At 39.4% G+C, this 22,988-nt stretch overlaps 2 protein-coding genes across 3 annotated transcripts; both read right to left on the reverse strand.

Annotated features, from left to right (window-relative positions):
* Nucleotides 1-605: 605 nt before the first annotated feature.
* LSMEM1 (leucine rich single-pass membrane protein 1) lies at nt 606-13,665 on the reverse strand. Of its 2 annotated transcripts, none has more exons than XM_062491931.1 (4): nt 13,632-13,665; nt 6,430-6,561; nt 3,264-3,401; nt 606-1,546 (listed from the first exon to the last, which is right to left on the reverse strand). In XM_062491931.1, exons 2-4 carry the CDS (start codon nt 6,554-6,556, stop codon nt 1,359-1,361), a joined length of 453 nt encoding a protein of 150 aa, XP_062347915.1. In that variant the 5' UTR covers nt 6,557-6,561; nt 13,632-13,665; the 3' UTR covers nt 606-1,358. The 2 variants fall into 2 exon arrangements, with proteins under 2 accessions (XP_062347915.1, XP_062347914.1); XM_062491930.1 differs by lacking the exon at nt 13,632-13,665 and adding an exon at nt 8,219-10,982.
* On the reverse strand, nt 11,120-22,447 carry IFRD1 (interferon related developmental regulator 1). The gene is made up of 12 exons (XM_062491929.1): nt 22,133-22,447; nt 20,371-20,475; nt 19,339-19,420; nt 18,792-18,916; nt 18,363-18,520; nt 17,021-17,071; nt 16,747-16,925; nt 16,535-16,643; nt 14,446-14,580; nt 13,632-13,760; nt 12,566-12,661; nt 11,120-11,803 (listed from the first exon to the last, which is right to left on the reverse strand). The coding sequence occupies exons 1-12, from the start codon at nt 22,176-22,178 to the stop codon at nt 11,714-11,716; spliced, it is 1,305 nt and encodes a 434-aa protein (XP_062347913.1). The 5' UTR covers nt 22,179-22,447; the 3' UTR covers nt 11,120-11,713.
* Between the last annotated feature and the right edge of the window lie 541 nt (nt 22,448-22,988).

Raw genomic sequence — 22,988 nt, forward strand, 5'->3', positions numbered from 1 at the left:
TTCATAACAGCAGGAATAGAATTGGTGGGCAAATCAAGGAAGAGTGATACCAAGAAATTCTCCTGGACTTAGTTCTTCACTTTGTTGCAGACAATGAAGTAGTCATCACAGAAAGGACTGTCATGAATTCTGGAAGACTGCAATGCAAGCTGTTGACTTTGGTGACTTTTTCTGTAAAACTGGCCAGAAGAGATAAGAAAGAATTGGATGAGAAGGAGAACTTTAAGTAAAAGAGATGATGTTGGACATATTCCGTGGTGTCAGCTGCCATTCCACCATCATGATAGGAGTAACCAATTTATTGCTTGATTATGGAGCTGCTTTCTTAATGTATATTTCAGTAGAGGATTCTGAACACTAAAAATGGCAAAGCTACCCAGCAGTCCCTTATATAATCACACTTTCAGGTGTCTGTCTCCACAACCATGTGAATTCAGAGAGTGTGGCTCCTTCTAGCCTCTGAGGTATTGCTTGACATTAAAACCATGAAGGTTCCAACTGTGTTTCATCTGGTCCTTCTCTGATGGTGACCAGCAGCAACTATAGGGGAGAGTACAAGAACATCTAGTACTTTCCACACATCACTTGGGCTTCACCTGCAAATTGTGAGCACAGTGTATTGGCATTGCTATGAGACAGAGCGGCTGAGATGATGCTGTGACATTTCTAGACTGAGTCCTCTAAACACATTTTCCATATAAGGCAATAGGCCACTCACTCTGTCAATAAAAATCTGGGCTGATTATGGCATCTTATGAAAGGGTTTGTTGTTATTCAAGTTTGAGGGGTTTTTTTTGGTTGGTTGGTTGGTTTGTTGTTTCCTTTTGCTTTTGTGTTGGTTTTTCTTTTCATGAGAAGAGTAATATATCCGTATGTTTAGATGCACAGAAGAGAAAACCACAAAACTTTAAACCAGAAATGGACTTATTTATAAGTTATGAAATTTGAAGTTATCAAATACAAATAGTAATAGAAATAAACAGAAAGCTTGTACAAAGGTAACAGAAGAATGATTATGTGAACAAGGTCATGCCGGAATCATGTGAATAGAACTCGTGATTTTCTGTGATCATTCACTTACATTTAAGGTAAAACTAGGCCCTTACCCCTGAGATTTCCTATGCACAGGGAATCTGGAAGTCTTGTCCCAAACTGACAATCCATTGTTTATCATGAATCATATGGGCTTAGTATTGCAAATTTATGTCCACATAAAACAGGATAAAATACTATTTGCTAATATTTTTCATTCAGCTGGCTTTTCCAGCAATGTTTCAGCAACCATGTTTCAGCAATCTGTGTGCCATATGTGAAAATATCTGAGTTATGAATATGCTGAATTTCTTTCTGAAGAAGATCTATTCGCCAGGGACTTTGAGCTCAGCATGGGTAAAGAAGTAATAATGAAGATCAGAAGGCTTTTCCATAATTCTGGATCGATTCAGATGCTTTAATATAATATTGTTAAATTTCTTCAGCTCTTCTATGTTTTTCTTTTCAGACAGTAGTCTTCTTGATATTTGGTCCACCTCATTTCTAGTTTGAACTTTAAAAGGAAAATATACCACATTAAATTGGCAACATTTAAGTCAAAAGCATCACTACCCTCACTTGTAGTCCTGTGAAACTTTGTAAGAAATAATGCTGACTAAAAATATTAAATAGGAAGACAACTGCAGAACCTAGTAATAAGAAGTTATACATCTGATGGGTTTACCTGCTCACTAATTTTTTTTTTTGCTTATTTGCTGGATTCCTTTTTTAATTTAGTGCACAGTAATAAAATACATGGCTCAGGTAATTTTTGCAGTTTTCAGGAGCATATCCATTAGTGTCCACAGAAAAATGTCTTATCTAGGGGCTTCATGCTTACCAATTTGTGGTAAGTATGTGCATGTACTTTATTTTAAATTAAAGAAAAATTCTTGCAAATACTGGCATTTCGAGGCCAGCCTGCTCTTGGCACACCAATATACACTTTTGGAGCTATTTTTATTTTGGCCTTCTGAAGTTAAAAAATTTACCCATGGGTTCTGAAGCTTAAGTGTAATAGTGGCAATGCTAAATGAATCTATGTATGTGGTTTGCAAACATCTCAGATTATATAACACACTACATCTGTATGTATCTAATAAAACATTGTAACATAAACTGAAACACCACTGGAAATCAGTTTGAAAAACCACGGGCCTCCACCAACTGGAGGCCAAGCAAAGTGCAAGAAATTATTTCACTTTAGTTCGTAATTGCTCCACTAGAGCAACCCAATACTAAATTTTCTACACCAAGGCTCTACTTTTAGCAGCTCCATGTTATATAAATCTGAAATTCAAATATGAGGTATTTGACTTAGGATTTTACAGTCATGTTACTTAAAATCTACTTTAGGTTCTTTACTTCTCTGATATTTCTTTGAGAGCCTGTAAGAAAATTTAGTCAAGGGTTAGAATTTCCTGGTCTAAAAGAAAAATCAGGATTTTGGCTACGTTTCAGGATATACTACAAGATATAGGAAATCTTGATTTCGTATGGGTTCCAATTCTTTCGAAATAGACTTGCAAATTGAAATAATGCACCTCAGATTCTGTTCAATATTAATAGCTCAGAAAACCCCGAGATGACAAGGGTTCCACAAACCAGCCATGTCTTTAGGTAAACCTGCCTGATCTGTACTAAGAAACAGGAACAGTAACTATGTCTACAGACTCAATGCTACATGCAAATCTTGATAAATGTCTAATTCTTTCTCTTATGCTTAAGACTTTCTTAGTTCGGAATCAATTTCCGGGCAGTACTTTGATAATAAAGGGTCGGGTCTTCCTTCAGGTAGCCTGATTTAAGTGCTAGCCTGAGTGGAATTCCAGTTCCAGTAGAATGACCCAGGTACTGAGTTTTATCAGGAAGGGACCAGAAGGCACATTGCCAAAGTATCTCACTGCCATACAATTACCTTTAAATTTTAATTTCATTTTCAGTCAGCATTTTTAGCAACACAGTATAATACTGCTGAGATAAACTCTTCACAGCTGTTGAAGCTCACAAATCCTTAGCACTAAGAATGAAATTGTGCCTTTTATCCCTAAGAGAGTGTTATTTGCCTGTGCTTCTGCCCCCAGAACCATGTCCCAGTGCCCAGAACTGGACAAAGACTTTGACCATGCAAATACAGGAGCGGCATGTTATAAGGTAGCATGATACATTTCAGCAAAGTTCTTTTTCCAATTGGTCCTACATTGTTAAGAACTATTCTTTGGTTTACTTACATATTAAGAATATTACAAATGAAACAAGTGCCAAACTGATGGTCAGAGTAAGAATAAAGGTGATGAAGAACAAGCACTGGTTTCTTGTGTTGTTCCCAGCCATACTTTCTTCAGTACCACCAGTGTTCTCTTCCTCATCTGTTAAGAGATGACAAATCATTTGGTGATACAGTTTTTTATGGCTGCTTAGGATAAGCTTGACGAAATGCTTCTGGCTTCATGAAATAATGCAGAATACAATTATTTATTTGACCGGCAGATTTTATTTCCTGTGATACTTCATGAAAAGGGAAGAAATCAACTTTATGAACTCAGCTTGAATTTAGAAATATAAAAAATTATCTTTTATAGCTGTTAGATTACATTCAACAAAAAGGTTTCTGCTGTTGAACTAAAGTGTTTTGGTTAAGTTGATCTGTTTTATGGTTTGGAGTTTTACAGCTGTTTTACATGCACAAAGTTTGCAATGAAGTTGTCACCAGGCAGCTTTGTAAGGGCTTGATTGCATTTAACCTTTTCAAAAGGGAAGAAAGCAAAATTCATATTGAAAGCCAAGGTATAGATTCATCATATGCATTGATCCTCTAGGTATGCTTCTTTTTCTCTTTAATGAGAAGTATCCCTGGGATGATTAACTTCCCAACGTAAACACCTCATTTAAGCTTCTAACGTTGGACAGAATGAATGCAGGTCTTGACTGTTTTATCTTAAAACAAATGCTTTCAATATTCTTCTTCATCCTTAGGATTTGTTGGTTTCATTCTAGTAAAAAATAAGGTACCTATCCTCCCAGTTGACATGAATGGAACAGACTCTCATATAGACTATATATGTTGTCCTTTAAGCACAGGAAGAATGAGGGAAAAAAGGAAGGCACTTGCAATGCTGATCTTGAATCAGCTCAACAAGCCAGTTCATTGCTTTTTAAAGAATGTGTTGCATATATAGAGAAATTCAGTAGCTTCTCTTATAGAAATAGTTGCAATCAATGAGAGGTGGCAGTAAGCCCCAAAGATAACAAGTCAAGTGAACATCAGGAGGAAATTCATGTGAAAGCAAAAAATTTACACTTGAGCCAGATTTGTTTAATACTAAATTTGTATACTCCTGTAATAACTTACAAAGATTTGGGTTTATTTTCTGCTTTGGAGGGAGGAGGAAGCTAATGTAATTTCACTTTGGTGTTAGTCTCATACATACTAAAATGACATGCAAATTACTGTAATTTATCCTTCTATAACTGCTGTCTTGCCATTCTGAAGGAGAGAGTAGCGTGTATCATGGTCTTGTTTTAGCTGGTGGAAATCTCTGAGGTCTTTGCAACTGAGCCTGTAGTGATAAAGCTGAGGAAAGGCTACATATGCCATTACAACACTTGAATAGTGACCCTACCTAGGGATAAGCAATTCACTGAGCTGGTAGATCTCTTGGAATATCTGTTTTTCTTTATTTTGTGTTTAACACAGTCCTGTCCATGAGTAAGCTGATTTTCATATTTGCCCTTTGAAGTTCTATTGTTATTCCCTTAGCATTCATAACAAATGCACCATATACTAAGTGTCTGTACCAATATTGCTTTCTAATCAGAATAATAGGGATGGGCAGGGCCTGCTACTGCTGCCTGCCAAGCATCCTAAGTTGTCAGTAGTGGTCTCAAAAGTGGTCTGAGCTTGCTCTGCCTAATGAATGATTTTAACTATTTCATCAGGCTGAACGTGCCAGGCTGCAGCGCTGTAAGGAATTTGTGAGCACACATTCTTGTCAAACTGCAAACAGTGGGAACATTTTATCATCTAAACATGAAATTACTGCATGGCTCCTACTGAAGCAACCAAACAGTATATAAATTTTAAGCAGCTTTTGACATGTCTCTGGTTTTCTGGCAAGAGAAGCAGAGTTTTATGCTGCTGAGTGAGGTAGCTGACAGCATGAGATATCTACAGACTCTCCAAGATTAAAAGCTACATTAAAAGAATAATCCTAGAAGGAACCAAAGGATTTTACAAATTTCTTGATAAAATACTTATTAAGCTACCATTTTCTTACTGCTGAAATGTAGGGAGGGGCATGCGTGTGATTATTCCACAGAATCACATATGTTTCTACAGAAGCTTGTATATTTACCCAAAAAGTAAATAATACTGTCCAATAAAATTGCGAAAGAAAGTAAAACAGTCATACTGAAAGGAGTTTCTATAACATCAAAATTGATGTAATTTGTCTCATTTTCTTTGCGTAGAAGTGACAATATTAAGATAATCTGCATATGAGAATTTAGTACTTTATGTCTAAAATATTGGCATTAAATGCAGAAACTAGCATCACTCTAGTTGGTTGGATTAGGAAAAGTTAGGGGATTTGGAAGCAGAAGAAATGAGAAAACATTTAAGACCCATAACTAGAAGCATGATTAAGTTATGCCACTCAAATCACATTTTAACATAGCTGTTGATCTATCAATTTCTTCACTCAATTTTACCATTAAAATAACGGAAATAAAAGCAGACTCAAATATTGTTATGTGGAATGTTGCTGAGGAGCTCCAGGTTTTAAGATATTTTCAGGTCACTAAGAACTTAAACTGTAGCTATCACTGGGTGAAAATATTCTTGTTGCTGTGAGAAATCAAACGCAAAAGCCTTATCAAACCAGTAGAAATGTGGGAGCCATAACTGAAACTGCAAGTAAAGGAAGTCCAGAAAGTAAAATATTAAAGTTTCACAGGATATTTCAGGTAACTAATTTGAGGTCTTAGGAGATGTGTCTTAAAGGAATGAGCAGAAATTCTCAGGTGCGTCTATTGCCACATATGAATTTTAGTGCTTAAGAAGAGCTCTGATGCTATTTATTTAGTAGGTGTATATTGGGCATTACTAGAGACATTGTCCTGCATGTGATAACCTCATAAATCTCAACTGAAATGGAAGATAAGTTCAGGTTTGACAGGAAATCCCTAACTATAAATGCAAGGATTTTCAGGAACCTAAAGTGAAAATACTTAGCAGGGACAGCTAAACCATTGCCTGATCTGTGTAAATTATACCATTTTCAGTCTTTTTCTTGCATTTTTCAGTACAGAGCTTGGCATACCATTAGGCTGTTGACATCAGTGATGCATGATACAGTTTGTATATATAGAAATCCACAGATCACCTATCATACATACCTAGTGAAGGTTGGGATTCAGCTGGACAAACATTTAGCTTGTTTAGGTTGTTTAGGGAATCAACTACATAGAGTTTTCCTTCTTCATGATTATCAGGCAGGTTAAATTCCAAGGAAGGTCTCTCCATTGTCTCTAAAAGAAATAAGAACTTAAAAGGTAAATTAACACATGGCTATGGGAAATAGCTTGTAACAGTTGGTATCCCGTTCTAATACTAAGCAGCCTAAACAGTCCTTAAAATACAGAGATTTGAAGGTCCAGCACACCAGATCTTGAAGGCAGGGATAACTCGATATATAGCACTTTTTTATCCTTGGGAACCTTCGATAATTAAAACATTTCATTTTTATATTACATTTGTGCACATATGCATGTGTATGGGGAAAGTGAGAAAGAGAAAAGTCCATTTGACTGACTCCAGCATTGATTTGAATGCTACCTATGTAGTATATTATCCTTTGATTTGGTGAGTACTCAGAAAGAGGTGGTGTGAGATCCTGATGACAGTGAAAGCCAAACCTACACTAACACTTCCAGAATCAATGTCACTCAGGTCCTCTTCTTTCAGCATCAAGTAATAGAGATAAGACAGGGAAAGCAGGTATGAATGTAGGAGGTAAGCAACAAGAGCATGTGTCTGTTTATACACCTCAGAACATCACTGTGTAACTTCACATTATTTTTGAAATATGGAACAAAAAATGTAGTCTTGTAATGTGGTTCTACTTCACAGTTCTGGACAAATTTAAAAAGCTTTTCCTTCAGACTAACGCCCCTTGCTTTAAAAAAGGCACTGGATGAGGTTCAATTAGTAAAAACAGTTTCTCTGGAGAGTCTGGGTGCATGAACTCAGTAAATGATTCTTAATATAAATACAGTTTTGAAATATTATAGATAGAAAATAAGCAATACCTAGGGCAGCAGCTTCTATGTATTGCACATTATTCCTTATCAGTGTTTTGCTTTTCTTCACACTACTCTGATTCCAAATACGTCTTCCAGAAACAAGCTACGCTTTTAGGCCTAAGGAGATGCAGACACTCTAAGTAGGCATGTTTTTCTACAATTGTGACTGAGAATTCCCTCTGTAATTGTTGAAAAAGAAGACATTCCTCTAGATAATATCCCTCTCATTCGAAGATATGCCTTTCTCACCTTAGAATCACAGCCCAAATGTACATTTTTCTTTCTAGTGAATGTAAGGAGGGAGCCCCTAACGATTAGTTTAAATTAGGAGTAGAATGCATCTTACCCATTTAGTATTTTATAAAGCTCCCAAATTCAATTTTATCTGCAACATAAATCAGCACTTCATGGGATACAAACCTCTCTTGATGATGTGTTAAGCACTTAAGGGTGATTTCTGAATCCCAGATGCCTTGAACTGTTCTCTTCCTCTCCAAGGAATACAGAACACAGTGTGACCAGATTCCTAATGTAACTTAAATTAAAAATCTAAAATTTGAGCCCTGATAGTTTGCAGAAAATACTCACTCATTCCCTCAACAAACCAAATGCAGAAGATTGTTGTAATTCCCCCAAATCTGAGCACACCGCAAAGCGGACATTCAATGAGCCTCAGTAAGTTTGAAAACTAAGCAGTGAAACCAATCCTGACAATGGAGCATGTTCTCCAGCTAGTGGAGACTGACAGGACTATATGGATACTTTCATATTTCTTTTTAACAGCTCATAAGAAAAGATCCCATCTTTTTTTCTCTCTGTTCAAGTGTTGCTTCAAAGTACAAAGAAAATGTAGAAAAGCTGGCATAATAGGGGTTAACTTTACCTAGTGCACAATTTTCAGGTGTGCAGCAGTAACTTCAGGACAGATGGCTGTGCCCACTATCCTTCCTCTAGAACATGACGTGGCACCAAGCAGCAGCCTGTGAGCCACATCCCCACCAGAGCTGGCTCTGCTGTCTCCCCACATGCACATCCTCAGCCAATGCAATCATTATGAAGCCCTGTGTTTGAACGGTGTGCTAAAAGTTATCACTTCATGCACAAAGGCTTTTGGTTATTTTTAGGTTTTGAAGAGCAGTTGTTTTTCTATTTCGATTAATACCTCCCGGCAACTTCAGGGAAGACTCTTCTTAACAACTTGAGCTGTAATAAATGTGAGTACCTTTGATTCATCAGTATTAAGAATTACATGTTTCTGCACTCATCACTAATTATTTAAGTACTTGCACATGTAAACACAATGAAGATTACCATTATTAATTCAAAAAAGTTTGTATTACATTTGCTTGATTCCATTGAAATACCAAAGAAGAAAGAATACAAACATCAGTGTCACTGGATAAAGTATTGATTATTTTCTCAACAAACCAATCTAAATATTGGGACCTTTGGATTCACTTTATCTTGTACTTGCAACATTTCATTTCCTAAAGGTTTTTTCCCCAATGCGACTTTTAAATTTCTTCCTAAGTCATTGTGGTAAAAAAAAAAAATAAAATCATAGAATGAGAACACACTAAAAAATCTTCACAGAAAAAAAAAAAGGAAGTAAAATCTAAAAGGTTACAAAACAGGAGAATGAAATACTACTTACAACATAATTACATTCAGGTAATGTGCCAGCATGGAAAAAATCAGCCACTGAAAATCATGTGAAGAAAACTTGTTCTGTAGTTCCTTTCTGTACTTTTAGTCCTGTAGGAACCTGTCAAGTTCTGCAGTACCCATAAAGATAGCTATGAAACAGACTGCCCCTTTCAGTCTATATTTAGAGTTCAACTTGGCTAAGTACACTCACTTCACAAAACTGGTCTGCTAAAACCAGAAATCAGCACATGCACAGCTCTTTTTATTATATTGGAATCATAATACCCCATCATGGAGAATGAGGGTTGTTACTGATTATCAGTATTTCACTAACCTTTTGGTTAATGCCAGACTGCCTAGGTTTAGCACTCGTCTAAAATGCATTTGCTATGCAGAAGAGTCATATCTACAGCACTGCAGCTATGAGTAACCAGTCTGCTATGCAGAAGAGTCATATCTACAGTATTGCAGCCATGAGTATTTTAAAGTCATAGACTTGAAAAACAGCATCTTTTCCATCTTCTTCCATATACTTTATAAATTCAAATGGGACAGCAGTCTGTGGGGGACTAATTTGTCCAAATATAAAATTCTGATGAACTGGTGGTGAGTTGTGTAACTGCTCCTTTGCTGACTTTTGGTTGCCTTTTTCCTTGCTAACAGCACAGAAGGCAGTGTTACAGCACATGCTATTGACAGGCAGCTGACAGAGGCAGCTCAAAACAAATCATTTCTGAAGCCATCTCACATCTAAAACTCCAAATCCCTTTAAACTGCCCATAAACATTTCTCTCTCAGGAAACAACAGAGAAAAAACCATCTCACTCGTATTTCCCACCCTAAGCGGGCATGTTCTGCCACTCAGAAATGCTCCCTTTCCCCAGCGATCTCCTGGAAGTCGTCTCTCCCAATAAGGATTTTCTGTGCAAGACAGAAAAAGTGATTTCCATATCCCAAGAAGTGACACCAACCAAACTGTAAGACAAAGACCTAGGCCTCTCCAGTTGAAAAGGTCTGCAACCCCAAAGGATGTCTAAGGGCTGCAGAAGAGCCAGCCATCTCTGCAACAGCCCCAGAAGCCACACAGGTTGCTGTCGGTGGCAGCTGCAGTGTAGGAAGGAAAAGGGCAACCATCTGCTTGGTCCCCTGCCAGGAGATGCTGCAGAAACCCTGGGCAGGAAGCTATCAATAGTGCCTGGCAAAGAACACCAAAGTTGTCACTACACAGAAGCCACGGGAGACACCAATAGGCTCAAGGGAACAGTTTAGCTCAAAGGAAATGGTACTGGGCCAGGCCCACAGCTTCACCTTGTTCAAGGATCAAGTTTATCTCCACTTGTATGACACTAACATGTGTTCACCACCACAGATTTCCATTCAACATTTTGTGGTTCAAGTGTTTTGCAAGCCATACAAGTTCTTACATAGTGGATTATTTGAGGGGGGAAAAGAAAGAAGTACAACTTATTAGTATTCATTGACTTTCTGGAACATGTTCAGCTCTAATCAGAAACTGGGAGGGGAAAAACTAAATCAACCACTCCACCCCAAACCCAACTTTCCCTTATCAGAGCAGGCAACAGTTTTTAGGGGGTGGTGTTATCAACGCAATGTTTACTTCATCTGGCGACAAACACTTTAAGACTGTTTATTCAAAGAAGCACTTCTATAGATCTTCATGTTCAGAAGCTCCAGCTATCCAGGTTTTAGTGCCTTTATTACATAACAGCCCCCTTTCCCCCAACAACTCCTAAGACTGTTCTCAATCACTGGCTCATTTCAGTCCCACAGAACCAGAAATTGAAGTTAGAAGAGCAGTTTTCAACATGACTAACACAGGGAAGCTGGAATGGTTCCTCTAAGATAGAGGACAATATCTTTTGCAGCACCAGAATTAGAAAGTTTTTGACCATTAGAGAAGCAATGACAAATCAAGATCAGGCTGCTGTGCAGACCACATGCAAGTATGAGGTTATCTTTGAAATACCAAAAGGTAGACTTGCATGCATCATGTACTAATGCACTGAGATAACCCAAGCACATGTCAGAACCAGCAAATAAACCCATCCCTTTCAACCTTTAGGTTTTGCCAGTATTACAGCCGTTCCTTAACAGAACAACTACTTTTACACAGAGAGCAGGCAGTGAGAAACTTCTTTATTCCAAAAATTAAATATTCAGTTTCAGAACATAAGAATCTTGCTCTCATTTTACATGTAGGCTAGTAGTTGCCATTCACTACTTGACTGACAGTGGAAGTTACTGAACTTCATAGTCCCTGTCATGATAAGGTTATACCTAGAGGAATTTCTTGTCTGTCCACCACTGGAGAGTTTTAAAAAGTTACTAAAATAATTTCACACAAACATGGTTATCTTTTCATACTAGCACATTCTTACCAGAGTACTTGGACGATGAATTACTTCATAAAAGGAATCTAATCTGACACACAGCATTTGACTATAGTTTTCCACCTCATTTAATGTTATCAGTTACAACACAATCAACCTTTGGAGCTAGTGGGGGGGGGCTAATGTATTATAATGTATTCCTGCACCAAATGTTACATCAATCTATATACAGTGTATACACAATTAAGCAACAACATGCATTATATTTACAGACTACTTAAACCTACACAACTGCAAGCTGACTACAGAAGTTAAAAAATTCATTTAAATGTTACAAATTTATTTGCATTACAAAAGTTCAACCCCATTGAAAAGGGAATCTAAAAAAATTCCCCCACATCTGCTCTTTTATCACGACATTTACTTCTAGCCTTCGTCCGAGCCTTGAATGCTGCAGAGTTGTACAAGTGCTACAAAATAAAAAAAGAAAAAAATAATTACATATAGTCATAAGGCTTAGGCCCTTCAGTGATTTTTCATGTTCTAAAACAAATTCAAATATCCTTTTATTTATCTTTCAAGTAAACTGGTAAGCATTATGAAACTTACAGTAGCCTCTGGTGCAGAGATGGCATAATTTTATTGTGTATGTATATATATACACACACACACAAACAAACAGATTATATATATATAATTTAAAAGAAACTTTGCCTGTATGAAAAAGTCCAAACTATGAGCAGTTCTGGAAGCCACTCAGTCTTGAACATCAAGCAGATACCATGCAGGTTACATTTACCCATTCACATTAAACTTGATTACATGCAGGATTAATGCATTCACAATCAATACAACAAGGCGAGCCTCCTAATGGCCAGTTCACTTGGCAGTGTTTGGGATACTATCTTTTTAAAAAGACTCGGTTCCCTGTAGGTCCCTCCCCAAAAACATGTATCTCTCAGAAGAGACCAAGTTTCACATGTGTGGAGCATGTATCTAGCACCCATCAGCAACCACATCAACCTTCAGACCCCATTGGAACAAACACAAGCAGACACATGCCCAGTGGGAAATCTAAGCTCACAGATGCATACAATTAGGGCTGGTTTTCATTCAAGACCATACAAGGCACTCTTAGAACTACAGTGACAAGCTCAACAATGACAGCTTCTGAAGTGCAAGAGTAATTAGAGTAAGAAGAAAAGAAAATTCATTAAGGGGAAATAACCTACCCTTTCAAAACGGGATATCTTCATTGTTTTAAGAGTCGCAGCATCCAGCATTACTGGTGGACCAAGCTCAAACACATTCCGAAGAAAGTCATTTGACTAAACAAAAAACACACCAAACAATCACTTTCCCCTCTAATTATCAAGTCTCTAGAGTTGACTACTGTAAAATATCAAGTATTCCAGTAAGGAATACTAAAGACTTGTGTCAAATTGCTGCTATCTTTTGCAATTAAGTCAGTAACACTTCCTCCTTTAACCAGAGTAAAGCTAAAAGTGAAAACTGACACCTTGAGAAGACAGACAGCTCCTCCTGCCTCCTTTTATATTTTTGTCCCAGCAAATGAGACACTGTACTGCTCTACACAGAATCAGGCAGCTGAACAGACCTATATGGTTTCACAACACACCAGTTTAAAAATACCTGGCTGTGAAAGTAGTACTTGAAAAAACCTGCTATATACACCTGAGCTCCCTCAGTCACACAGAAATGCAATTAACACAGGTCTGAAGATTTTAACCCCACAATTATCACAGCAATTTGGGAGCATATATTCCTAAGCTACAGCTAAAGCTTCTGTGACATATGTAAACAAACAGATGGCTAGTAAACAAATAGCTCCCAGAACAGAGATAAAGATTTATGCCTTCTGGAATGTTGTCATGACTGAGCTGCAAGTTGCGTTTGTCATTTTTGACCAAAACTTTGCCTTCCTTTTACAGGCAAAGGAGGCATGCAGCTTTATAGCAGCCAGATGACTATACCACTCTGCTGAAAGAGAGCATAATGATACAGGAAAAACCCTGAAGCTAAAAAGATATTCAGCTTAAATTTCTTACTTCTTGGAGAAGTCAATTACTAAGCTAGCACACCCAGGCTACAACTCCAAAGCTGCTTACCCAGACCGCTGTAGCTCACTGTAGGTAGTTTTTTAAGTGCTGTCTTTCAACACCTCAAATGCAAAGCTCATCACTAAGGTCTACTCGGGATTTTGTAATTCAGAATGAATTACATCAAAGAAGCTAAACAAGCAGCAACAGTCTGAGAAAGTGTCCAAGAGCAACTCACCTGCAGATGATATTGCATCCCCGACCCCAGAATCTCCTTGAATGTCTCATAAGTTTGTTTTTTAACCCAGCAGTCAATATACATGCGCTCAGGTCCAAACTTCACCATCTCTGTAGGAAAGTCACGCTCCTATGAAAAAAAAAAAGCAACAGCATCTGTAATTTTAACAGTCTTTTGTACTAGGATTTTTATACATCCCAGTGAACTTTAATTTCACTGATATATTTGGCATGCCAAAACCTTCCAAATAACATAGTACACATATGCTAAATATTGTATTTGTTAATAAAGCAAATGCACACAGTCAAATCTCATATAGAACTTGAAGCTGATATTCTTCATGATTAAAAAGGTTGTTAAAAAACAAATGCTCAACTTTCAAATTGCTTAAAGAATTAGACTTCTCTCCAGGAAAACCAGTTCTGGGTGCAGAAGTCACCTTTAAGTCAGCCTGTAAGTCTCATTTAGTCTCTACCTTACAGGTATGAGTAACTACATTTAGGACAATGGAATGGAACAATTGCTAATAGGTGACTCAAATCTTTCTACAGGCAGAATCCTAAAGGTGACTTCAAATTATGCCAAGTCTTCTCCTTAGCTTACACAATGTTTAACTATTCCCAGTATCTTGGTTCAACATTCCTAAGCCAGTTCTATTCCACATATGTCATCAGACTATGAAATCTCACTTAAAACAGCTTTTTCCTGTTCTTTTCACTGAAAGAGTAATTCTGTTTAATAATAGTTTTATTTTCAGTACATTGTACACTATGCATTTTGAAGATCTAGACTGTAAGTAAGACAAATGAATCACCTCAACAGCCCGTAGAACATCTCTGAAGACAGATCGCTGCTTTCTTTTATCCACTTTGGCCCGGTGCTTATTTCCATCAGTAGCCAGAGCTCTTAGCTTCTCTGTTAGAAGGTCCATATCCTCATAAAAGAAATCCTAGATTACAAAAAAAATAGATGGGGTTTTTTTTTTTTTTTAGATTTTAGTTTATTTTATGGCCTTAGCCACTTTCCCTGCAAATAAGAAAACTGATCTAAATTTTGGGCATGTAGATCTCTACAACCTCTCATTTTATTTAAAAAGACGAAGAGCACTTCTGCAATTCCATCTGCAGCACTGAAACCAGCAAGAACAAAACTTCATCACCCAATTTAGCAGGAAAGGCACTAACAAGGTCTATTTTGGTCAGCCATGTTAACCATACAACTCCAGGAGTGTGCAAATACACCTTGCCAATCTGTTCTACTCCATAATTCCAAGGGACTCAAACTGTTTAACAGATCTGCTGAACTACTCCTGTCAACAAGCTGAGAGTACCTTACCATTGCTAGCACAGAATTCATTCAGCTGGAGGTAAACCATGAGACACCACTAGACTAACAGTACAGAATATTTAGCTGTAAGTCTTGTATGGAACTGGAAATTAGGAAGCTTTTTTTAAAATGCTTAACAAAACACTAAGTAAACTATAATAAATAGCTTAGTGTTGTTCATTAATGAATACGTGCTTTATGTACACACAAATATTTTCTCCACTGCATTTACTGATTTTGCAGTAGTTCACCTAGACTAGTAAGAATGCATGCAAACTTAAGTAAAACCACATGTGTGGTTTGTGGGGTTTTTTTCATCTGAATGTTTTGTCATGTCAGATAGAGAATGAGCTTTCTGAAAGAAACTGGTCAAAAGGAAATACATCAAGTATTTTTAATCTGCACTGATTGTTAAGGACTCAATGAGAATAATCTGTAATAATTAAAGGGGCATTTCCTCAGTGGAACAGAAGAGATTGTAGTAAATAGTCTCATTTGTTAACACATTTTAAGATTTTAATTACTCACAGTCAGCTTGACCAACTAAAGGATCAAGTTGTGATTTCCATTTATTCTTTTCTTTCTAAGTTGACTTGCATAGCCAAGACACTCAAATCCACACTGCTTGCATTTATACAGAAGCCTTAACATTGTTTCAGATTATGCTGTGCTAGTGTGTCATGGTTCCTGACTGAAATGGAGTTATCCTTTCACTTTAGACAGCATTCTGGCAAAGTACAGCTGCCTTGATTGAATTGGGAACCCTTCAGGCAACTCTCCCAAACTGTGCCATGTGTAAGCAGAGGGAGGCTATTTCCTTCAGTGCTGTCAAGAAAAAAGTCTGAAAATTAATAAGGCATACTGAAGAATGTAAAGGCAACTTTAGCTGTGGACAAGCAGCTTGCACCTAATCCAATTCAAAAGGAAAATCCAAGAAATCTCACCAAGTGTAGTCTTACTGATACCTGTGCAAAATTTGTGCCAATTCTTAAAAAGTCTGCCCCTTAATATGGCTGCCTAGTTCTTAACTGACTAATATTGTCAAATGCTGAGAAACCATCATGCAATACAAGTTATTCTCCTCAAGTTGCCTAGGTAAGAATACTGAAAAAACAGTACTTGAAGTCAACTTGTTTTCTACCTGATGATAGACTTTTGGCTGTGAGAGCAGAATTGGGCAGATTGCTAATTACTCAAACTTGTCTGCACAAGAATCTGATGAGTGTTCGCACTACAGTAAATACCGTTTCATCCTGGAACCTCTCTAGACCAATCTTTTTATTCTATTTTAAAAGCAGGTGTTGGATTTGGATTTAAATCTTACATTCCATATTTCTAGCTATTTGATGCATTTCACTGTATTGGTCCTGTTCTGCAATATAAAAATTAAGTGCAAAAAAGGAGAGTCATGAATTATTGCTATACCTACTTAGACTAAGAGAGTCTCACTAGAAGGAACATAAACCTTGGAATTATTTGCTACTTGTTGAGATCCAGGACACTATGCAACACAGGTTAAGTGACTTGTCTCATCAGTGTGCAGATGACACAAGGTTTTGCTGCTGACATCTACTTACAGCATCTGTTTCACGTGCCAGTTCAAACAGAAGCGCTAGCGTTTCTCCAGCAGCTATTCTCATGTTGAGATCATCACAAGACAGCAGACTTGGAAGTTTATGCAAGTGCCTAAGGAGTAAGTCATATCCCATTAAAATCTAAATTTCATTGACACTGTTTCATTGCATATAAAGAGTCACTAGAAACTCCACTTTCCAAGAAAGATACTCACATTTCAATTTTCTTCTTCACTTCATTCACTGGACAAATGGTTAACAACAGTGTCCATGCTAAGAGAGCACTGACATGAAGAACAGCATTATGGGCACTTGATACACCATTAGTGTCTCTATCCCGCTGATAGGCCTTTGTGAAGATGTTTTCCAGGCATTCCATAGTTGAGTACAGCTCCTGTACAAGGGAAAAAATACAATACAAGTGGTTTAGGAGTCACAGATTTTCATCTTGTCAGTTTACTACATTTGAAAGGTATCAATCATCCTCACCGTAATGTCATCAGTCACAATGAAACAGCAAATCCCTAAGCAGGTTGCACACTAGACACAAAAGAAAAAAAAATCAGTATTTGATAGTGTTATAGGTGACAAAACTTTCAAACTTGGGGCCTTTGAAATTTAACATTGGGAGTAACAAACTTGAGATTAAAAGCTTAGCAGTGTCTAGAAGTCACCAGTCCTGTTTAATTCAGCTTCTTTGTAATACTTAGCTCCTAGTTCCCATCTACTCTCAGGATGATTTTACATTTGCTACTCACAAGCCTTCACTTCTCATGTATTTTTTTTTAATAGCTTACAAAGCCCTTGAAAAAGCTACATGTGGCATTCTTTTCACCCAATGCTTTTAAAACTCACTAGAATTTACAAGCAGAAATTATGCTGATACTTACGACATTTACTCACATCTGTGGGAAATATTTTCCCCTTCTGACCACTATTACAACGAAATAACTTGAAAACTCTGCCCTTAAAGCCTTTCTTGGAACTTTCCAACTTCTCCTGCAGATCTGTTCCCTATGACCCATACTCTAGTGCAATTTTGCTTACAAAGAGTAAGGAAAAAAACATTTGAAAGCGATGTTTGCACCACCCACACAGGACTCAAAACTACATTTGAGCAGGACAAACTTTAAAAGCTTTTGTTTGTAGAAATAACTGCTGTTGAACTAATACTACTACTTTTTTGCAGCTGACAGTATCTGTTGTGCCATAGCTTGACTAGAATAGGAATAACCAGCCAGATAATGATAAAGTTGGAGAACATTAGTTAAATCTCAAGTTTTAGAAGTAGTAAAACTGTTGGCAAGATTTGGACAATCTTCCTGCACCATTTCAAACATACTGCTGATATATAAATGAGATGACTGCACAAAAGTAACTTAAAAATACTTTTTAGTATGGCTGTATTGCTTATGTAATATCCACATATACTGTTTGTGATTTTGCCACAAATAAATGCAGATGCTCAAGTAACATGCATGTGGGTTTTTTTAAGAATAAAATAAAATTAATACAGGAAAGATCTATCACTCAGTGGGAAAGCATGAAAATGTTCCCTAGGACCCCAAAACTGCATTAAGGAAGTTGCAATACAGTGAATTCAGACACTTGACAGAGCAGTACACGTAACAACTGAAAAAGAGCATCATGTTCAACCTTCAGGTGGACCTTTATAAACCAGTGAAAACTGCTACGCATCATTCAGGGCATGTGTCAACACTATGAGTACACACTAGTGTGGTAACCTTTAGTTCTCGATTACACAACAGTGAGCTTTTCAAAAGCAGCACTCTGTCCCTGCCTGGCAAATACAAACATTCCTCATACTTACAGCCTGTCTGGCTTGGATACTGGCTGTTCCATCACAGACGATCTTCTTCAGAACTGGACCAAGGGTCTTAAAAATCTCCTCACTCTCAATTCCTGACCCCATCTGCACACACAGAAGACATGCCAGTCCAGCAGCTGCACACTGCTCATCACTCTTACCTAGGGATTAACACAGTGATGAGCAATCACCTTTTGCGCTGCTTTCCTCCTTTAATCATTTGAAGATAAACAGTCTGAAAACATCTAAGTGGAAATTCAAAAACCAACAGATAGAAAATAATTTCAGTTAATTTTCTAGGACAGTTAAAATGTGACACCTAAATTATTAAGCAATCTGCAAAGTATAACAACACTCACAACCTTAATTTCTTTTAAACCATGTGATATTTCATAGGAATTGTTGCTTTCTAATAGCATGCATGTTAATTACCTTTCTTTATGCAGCGCTCAATGCTATCAGTTAGAGTCATTCTCCTTTCCATGATAAATTCATATAGTATTTTAGAAGAAAATGCACTTTTCAGACTTTCAAGGGCTGCTTGTCTTGTCTTTGCACTGTTAGAAGAGAGAAGGAAGACCTACTGAAATCAGCACATACCAGCTAACTTCCGCCCTTGTTGTATGGTGGTTTATATTCATCTGCACCCAAAAGTAGAGTAATCCACAGAACTACCATGAAGAAATTAAATGCTGTGAATTGCCTCCTTACTCAAGGACAGCAAAATTTTGTTTGGAGATAGAGTCCACAGTAGTACTGCAGGCCAGAAACAAAGTCATTCTACTTCAATATATTAGGAAAGTAAAATCTAACCCATCCTAAAAAAACAATAGAAGGAAAAAGGGCTTTCTAGATCCAGAAGTCCTCCCCAGTAAAAATCTCAGTAAGCACAGAAAAACATTTGATGTGCATTTTCCTTAATAAATCATAGAAAGCAAGAAAACAATGTATGAATGTGTTTCTTCAAAGCAGACTATACCTCTTGTCCAATGTAAGATCAATAAATCCCTTTAACTTGTATTCCAAGTCTTCTTGAGTGGCTTCTTCATCAACTTCAGGCCCTAATCCAGAAGAAATCATTTAGTCCTACTGATAGACATTTCATTAGCAGACACAACGTTTTTAACATTAATAAGAAAGCAGCTTAACAAAGACAACAGCTACATAATTGTGCAGTATCACACCAGCATAATGGTGTTAAACCTACTATATCAGACTGCACCCTAAAATATTTTTAAAAAACTAGCCTGTGGATACATTTGTGCTGTTTCTAGATCTGCTTCTTACACACGCCAAAGCTTAACTGAGGGAGCCAATCAGGTCTTATATAAATTTCCTCCATCTGATGACCATCAGCCATTCCTGTCAACAAAACACTTTCATCCAGACCACTACATCTACCCCTGGAGTACAGCGAGGCATTCACAGCTGATGCAGTGAGTCAAAGCAGCCTGTACTATATGGCATCAATTCTGACACCTCCACAACAGGAGCTCAGTTATGAGTAGCACATATCCAGAGATGGCTCCCTGCTTATCCCCCTGTAGCAGGCTTTCAGGTTCCCTCCTCTCAACAAAATTACATTAGAGCAGTACAGCCAGCAATTATGGCAAAGGAGACAAAGCACAAATCTAGCTCAAAACAGGCAAATGTGACTCCTCCCATCTTAAACTCTTCTGCAGCTCTTATTGCTTCAAATACCTGTTATGAAAATCCATGTCTTACAACTCACCATAAATTTCATATTGTCTCTAAGCCAGCACTCTGTATCTTATTGACTCTATACCTATAGTCTATTCTAACACAAAAGAGCTTGACAGATTCACAAGGCTCATAAAACCTGGAGTATACTCTTATCAAACAAAAACAATGGCCACTGGATTAACCATAACAGTGTTAATGTCATGTCATTATTTCACTACTGCTACTTACAGTCTACTACTTAAAACTACTAAGTCAGCTCAGGTTTTATAATTTTAAAAGACGAATAGATAGAAATAAAAGAATTTACCATCCTCAGTGAAGCTAGCAGGATCACTGAAGCCACTGCAGTGGCTCATAGTTTCAATTGAAGCATCTTCATCACTAAAAGGCTGCACGTTTCTGGGCTGACCACCTTAAGGAAAGATGAATATAATACCTTGGTCATTTTTCACATGAAAAAGGAAGATCTGAGCACCAAAAGTAGAATTGAACCCCCCCAGAGAAGATTGACTCTCCCTGACCCAACTACAGAAAGAACATTTCCATCCTCTGGTGGTTCCTTTACTCCCACCTATTCTGAAGACTCAGTTGGCTCTGTTCTGGAAGAACATTTGTGAACAGTCAACCAACTAGTACTGGTCAAATTCCTACTCTAGATGTTGACTAAATTCCTATTCTAAATTTAGGATCTTTCTACAATCAACTTAATGCAATTTTCTGTGACTATGCTTTAAAAACGGGTCTATGTTAATTGAACTGTTATAATGAGCTACCTAAAATACCAGCCACACAGTCTTTATTTCTTAATTTTGAGGAACTTCAAGACAGTGTAAATTCAGCCTCTAGGCAAACATACATTACCCAGCTCAATGCAGGATTTACGGGATTAAGTGTAGTATGTGCAGCATAAGCAATGTCCAACTCTTTTACTACTGAATTACAAATACAAGCCAGAACACCAAATGCTTCAACACAGAAGAGAAGTTTTCTCTCTCAGGACCAAGAAGGCCTTGATGCAGCAGCTCCAGACTTTTCAAAGACAGTAGCATTCACTGTTCACCTCCCTTTTCATTTGTTACTTCTCCAACAATTCCCAAAACACTATTTACAGAACTCTGAATTTTGTTCTGCCATTTTTTTCTTAATTATTTAAAAGGTTGCTCATAAGGCTTACTTGCCTGAGCTTCAGGCACACTCCCTGATTACCAGGACCCCAAAAAACTATTGTTATCTGGGCAGAATCAACTTCCAGTTGTATCAGTGGCTAACTGCTTTCCAATGAAGCTAGTCACACTCCGAAAGTTTTGCTGGTTTTAGCTGTATCCACTTGTATCATTAACCATAACCCAAAAAAACCCCAGCAGCTAATGCATGAACGAATAAACTTGGAAGCTCACAGCCCTCACAGGGTCACCTTCTCAAACAGGGATTCAACAGAAGTGGCAAGAACAACAGCAAGCCCTTCACAAAATAAAATAAGAGTAGTTGCAGAAATACCCTATAAATTGCTCACTTCCTAAAAAACAACAGCATTAGAAACGGATGCTGCACAAAGCTGTGCTAGCCTGAAGTGCAATTTCTCACCACCCCACAAAACCTCCGTTCTGCTCCAAGCATCAACACCTCAGACACGCACATTCGGCATCTGTAGGAAGACAGCTTATTTTTTATTATCTTATTTTAGACTAAAAATAAGAGGCTTTTTTTCTTTTTTTTAAGACACAGCAGCCTTTCGGGGTACGACACGGTGACACACAGCCACGGCAGCTGGCGCTGGTGCAGCGGCCGGGCCGCCGGAGCCGCCGCTGCCCTGGGGCGCTCCCGTCGCCGCCGGCGGCGCCAGCGCGGCCGCGCCCGCCGGCCCCGGCTCCTCGGCGCATGCGCGCAGCGGGGTGAGGTGGCGGTTTCGGGGACGGCTCCTGTCACCCGCCCGGCCCGGCCAGCGAGAGCCCCACGGCCGCGCCCGCCCGCCGGGAGCCGGGGCACCGCCGGACAGGGCGGCTCTGCCGCGGCCATGAGGAACGCCGTATAGACCCCGCGCCCCCACCCGCCGGCCCTGCCGCACTCACCGGCTCCGCGCTGGTGGTTGCTCCCCCGCTTCTTAGGCTTGGGCATGGTCGCAGCGGCGCTCGGCTCAGCTCCCGCGGCCCCTCTCCGGGTCTCGGTCTCTCTGCTCCCCCCCGCCCGGGAATCAGCAATAATCAGCCGATGGAAGAGCAGGAGCGCTTTTTACTCCAACGCCTCTGCGAGGCTGACTTCTCGAGCCGGGGCAGCGGGGGTGATTGGCGAAAGCAGGCGGAAGGCGAACCGGCAGCAAAGGCAGAAATCCCCGTGGAGGCCCGTGAGCGGAGTCGATGCATCTTTCTCCTCTCAGACACCCGGGGCTAAAGGCGCGGAGGGGGCGCCGCAGCCGCTTTTATAGCCCCACCGGGCTGCGGGGGCGGGGCCCCGCGCCGCTGCCGCCAATGGCCGGGCGTTGCGAAGGTGGGCCGCTGACTCAGCAGCGCGAGCTCGTGACGCGAGAGCGACCCTGCCCAGTGGCGGGGCTGGTACGTCAGCGGCGCCTCGCGCGTCGCGGTGCACGCCGGGAGCAGCGGGCCGCGGCCCCGGCCCAGGGGCGGTGCTGGGGGCGCCTGAGGCCGCGTGGGGTAGGGGACAAAGCGGCCGCGCTGGTGCCGCCGGTTCCCTCCGTGCCGGCTGTGCTCGGCTTCCGGCCCGGCGCCATGTGAGCGGCTCCCAAGTGGGAAGGGCGAGCTCGGCTGGGACGTGTGCAGCGCTGTGGGTGTGCGGGGCCGTCGCCGGCGCCGCTCGCTGTGTAGGCGGGGAATGCCGGAAGGGTTCACAAAATCACACAACGGTTTGTTTCGGAAGGGACCTCTGGAAGTCATCCAGTCCAGCTCCCTGCCAAGGCAGGATCACCTGAAG

Source organism: Cinclus cinclus, chromosome 4, assembly GCF_963662255.1.
Source record: "Cinclus cinclus chromosome 4, bCinCin1.1, whole genome shotgun sequence".
NCBI classification, from domain to species: domain Eukaryota; kingdom Metazoa; phylum Chordata; class Aves; order Passeriformes; family Cinclidae; genus Cinclus; species Cinclus cinclus.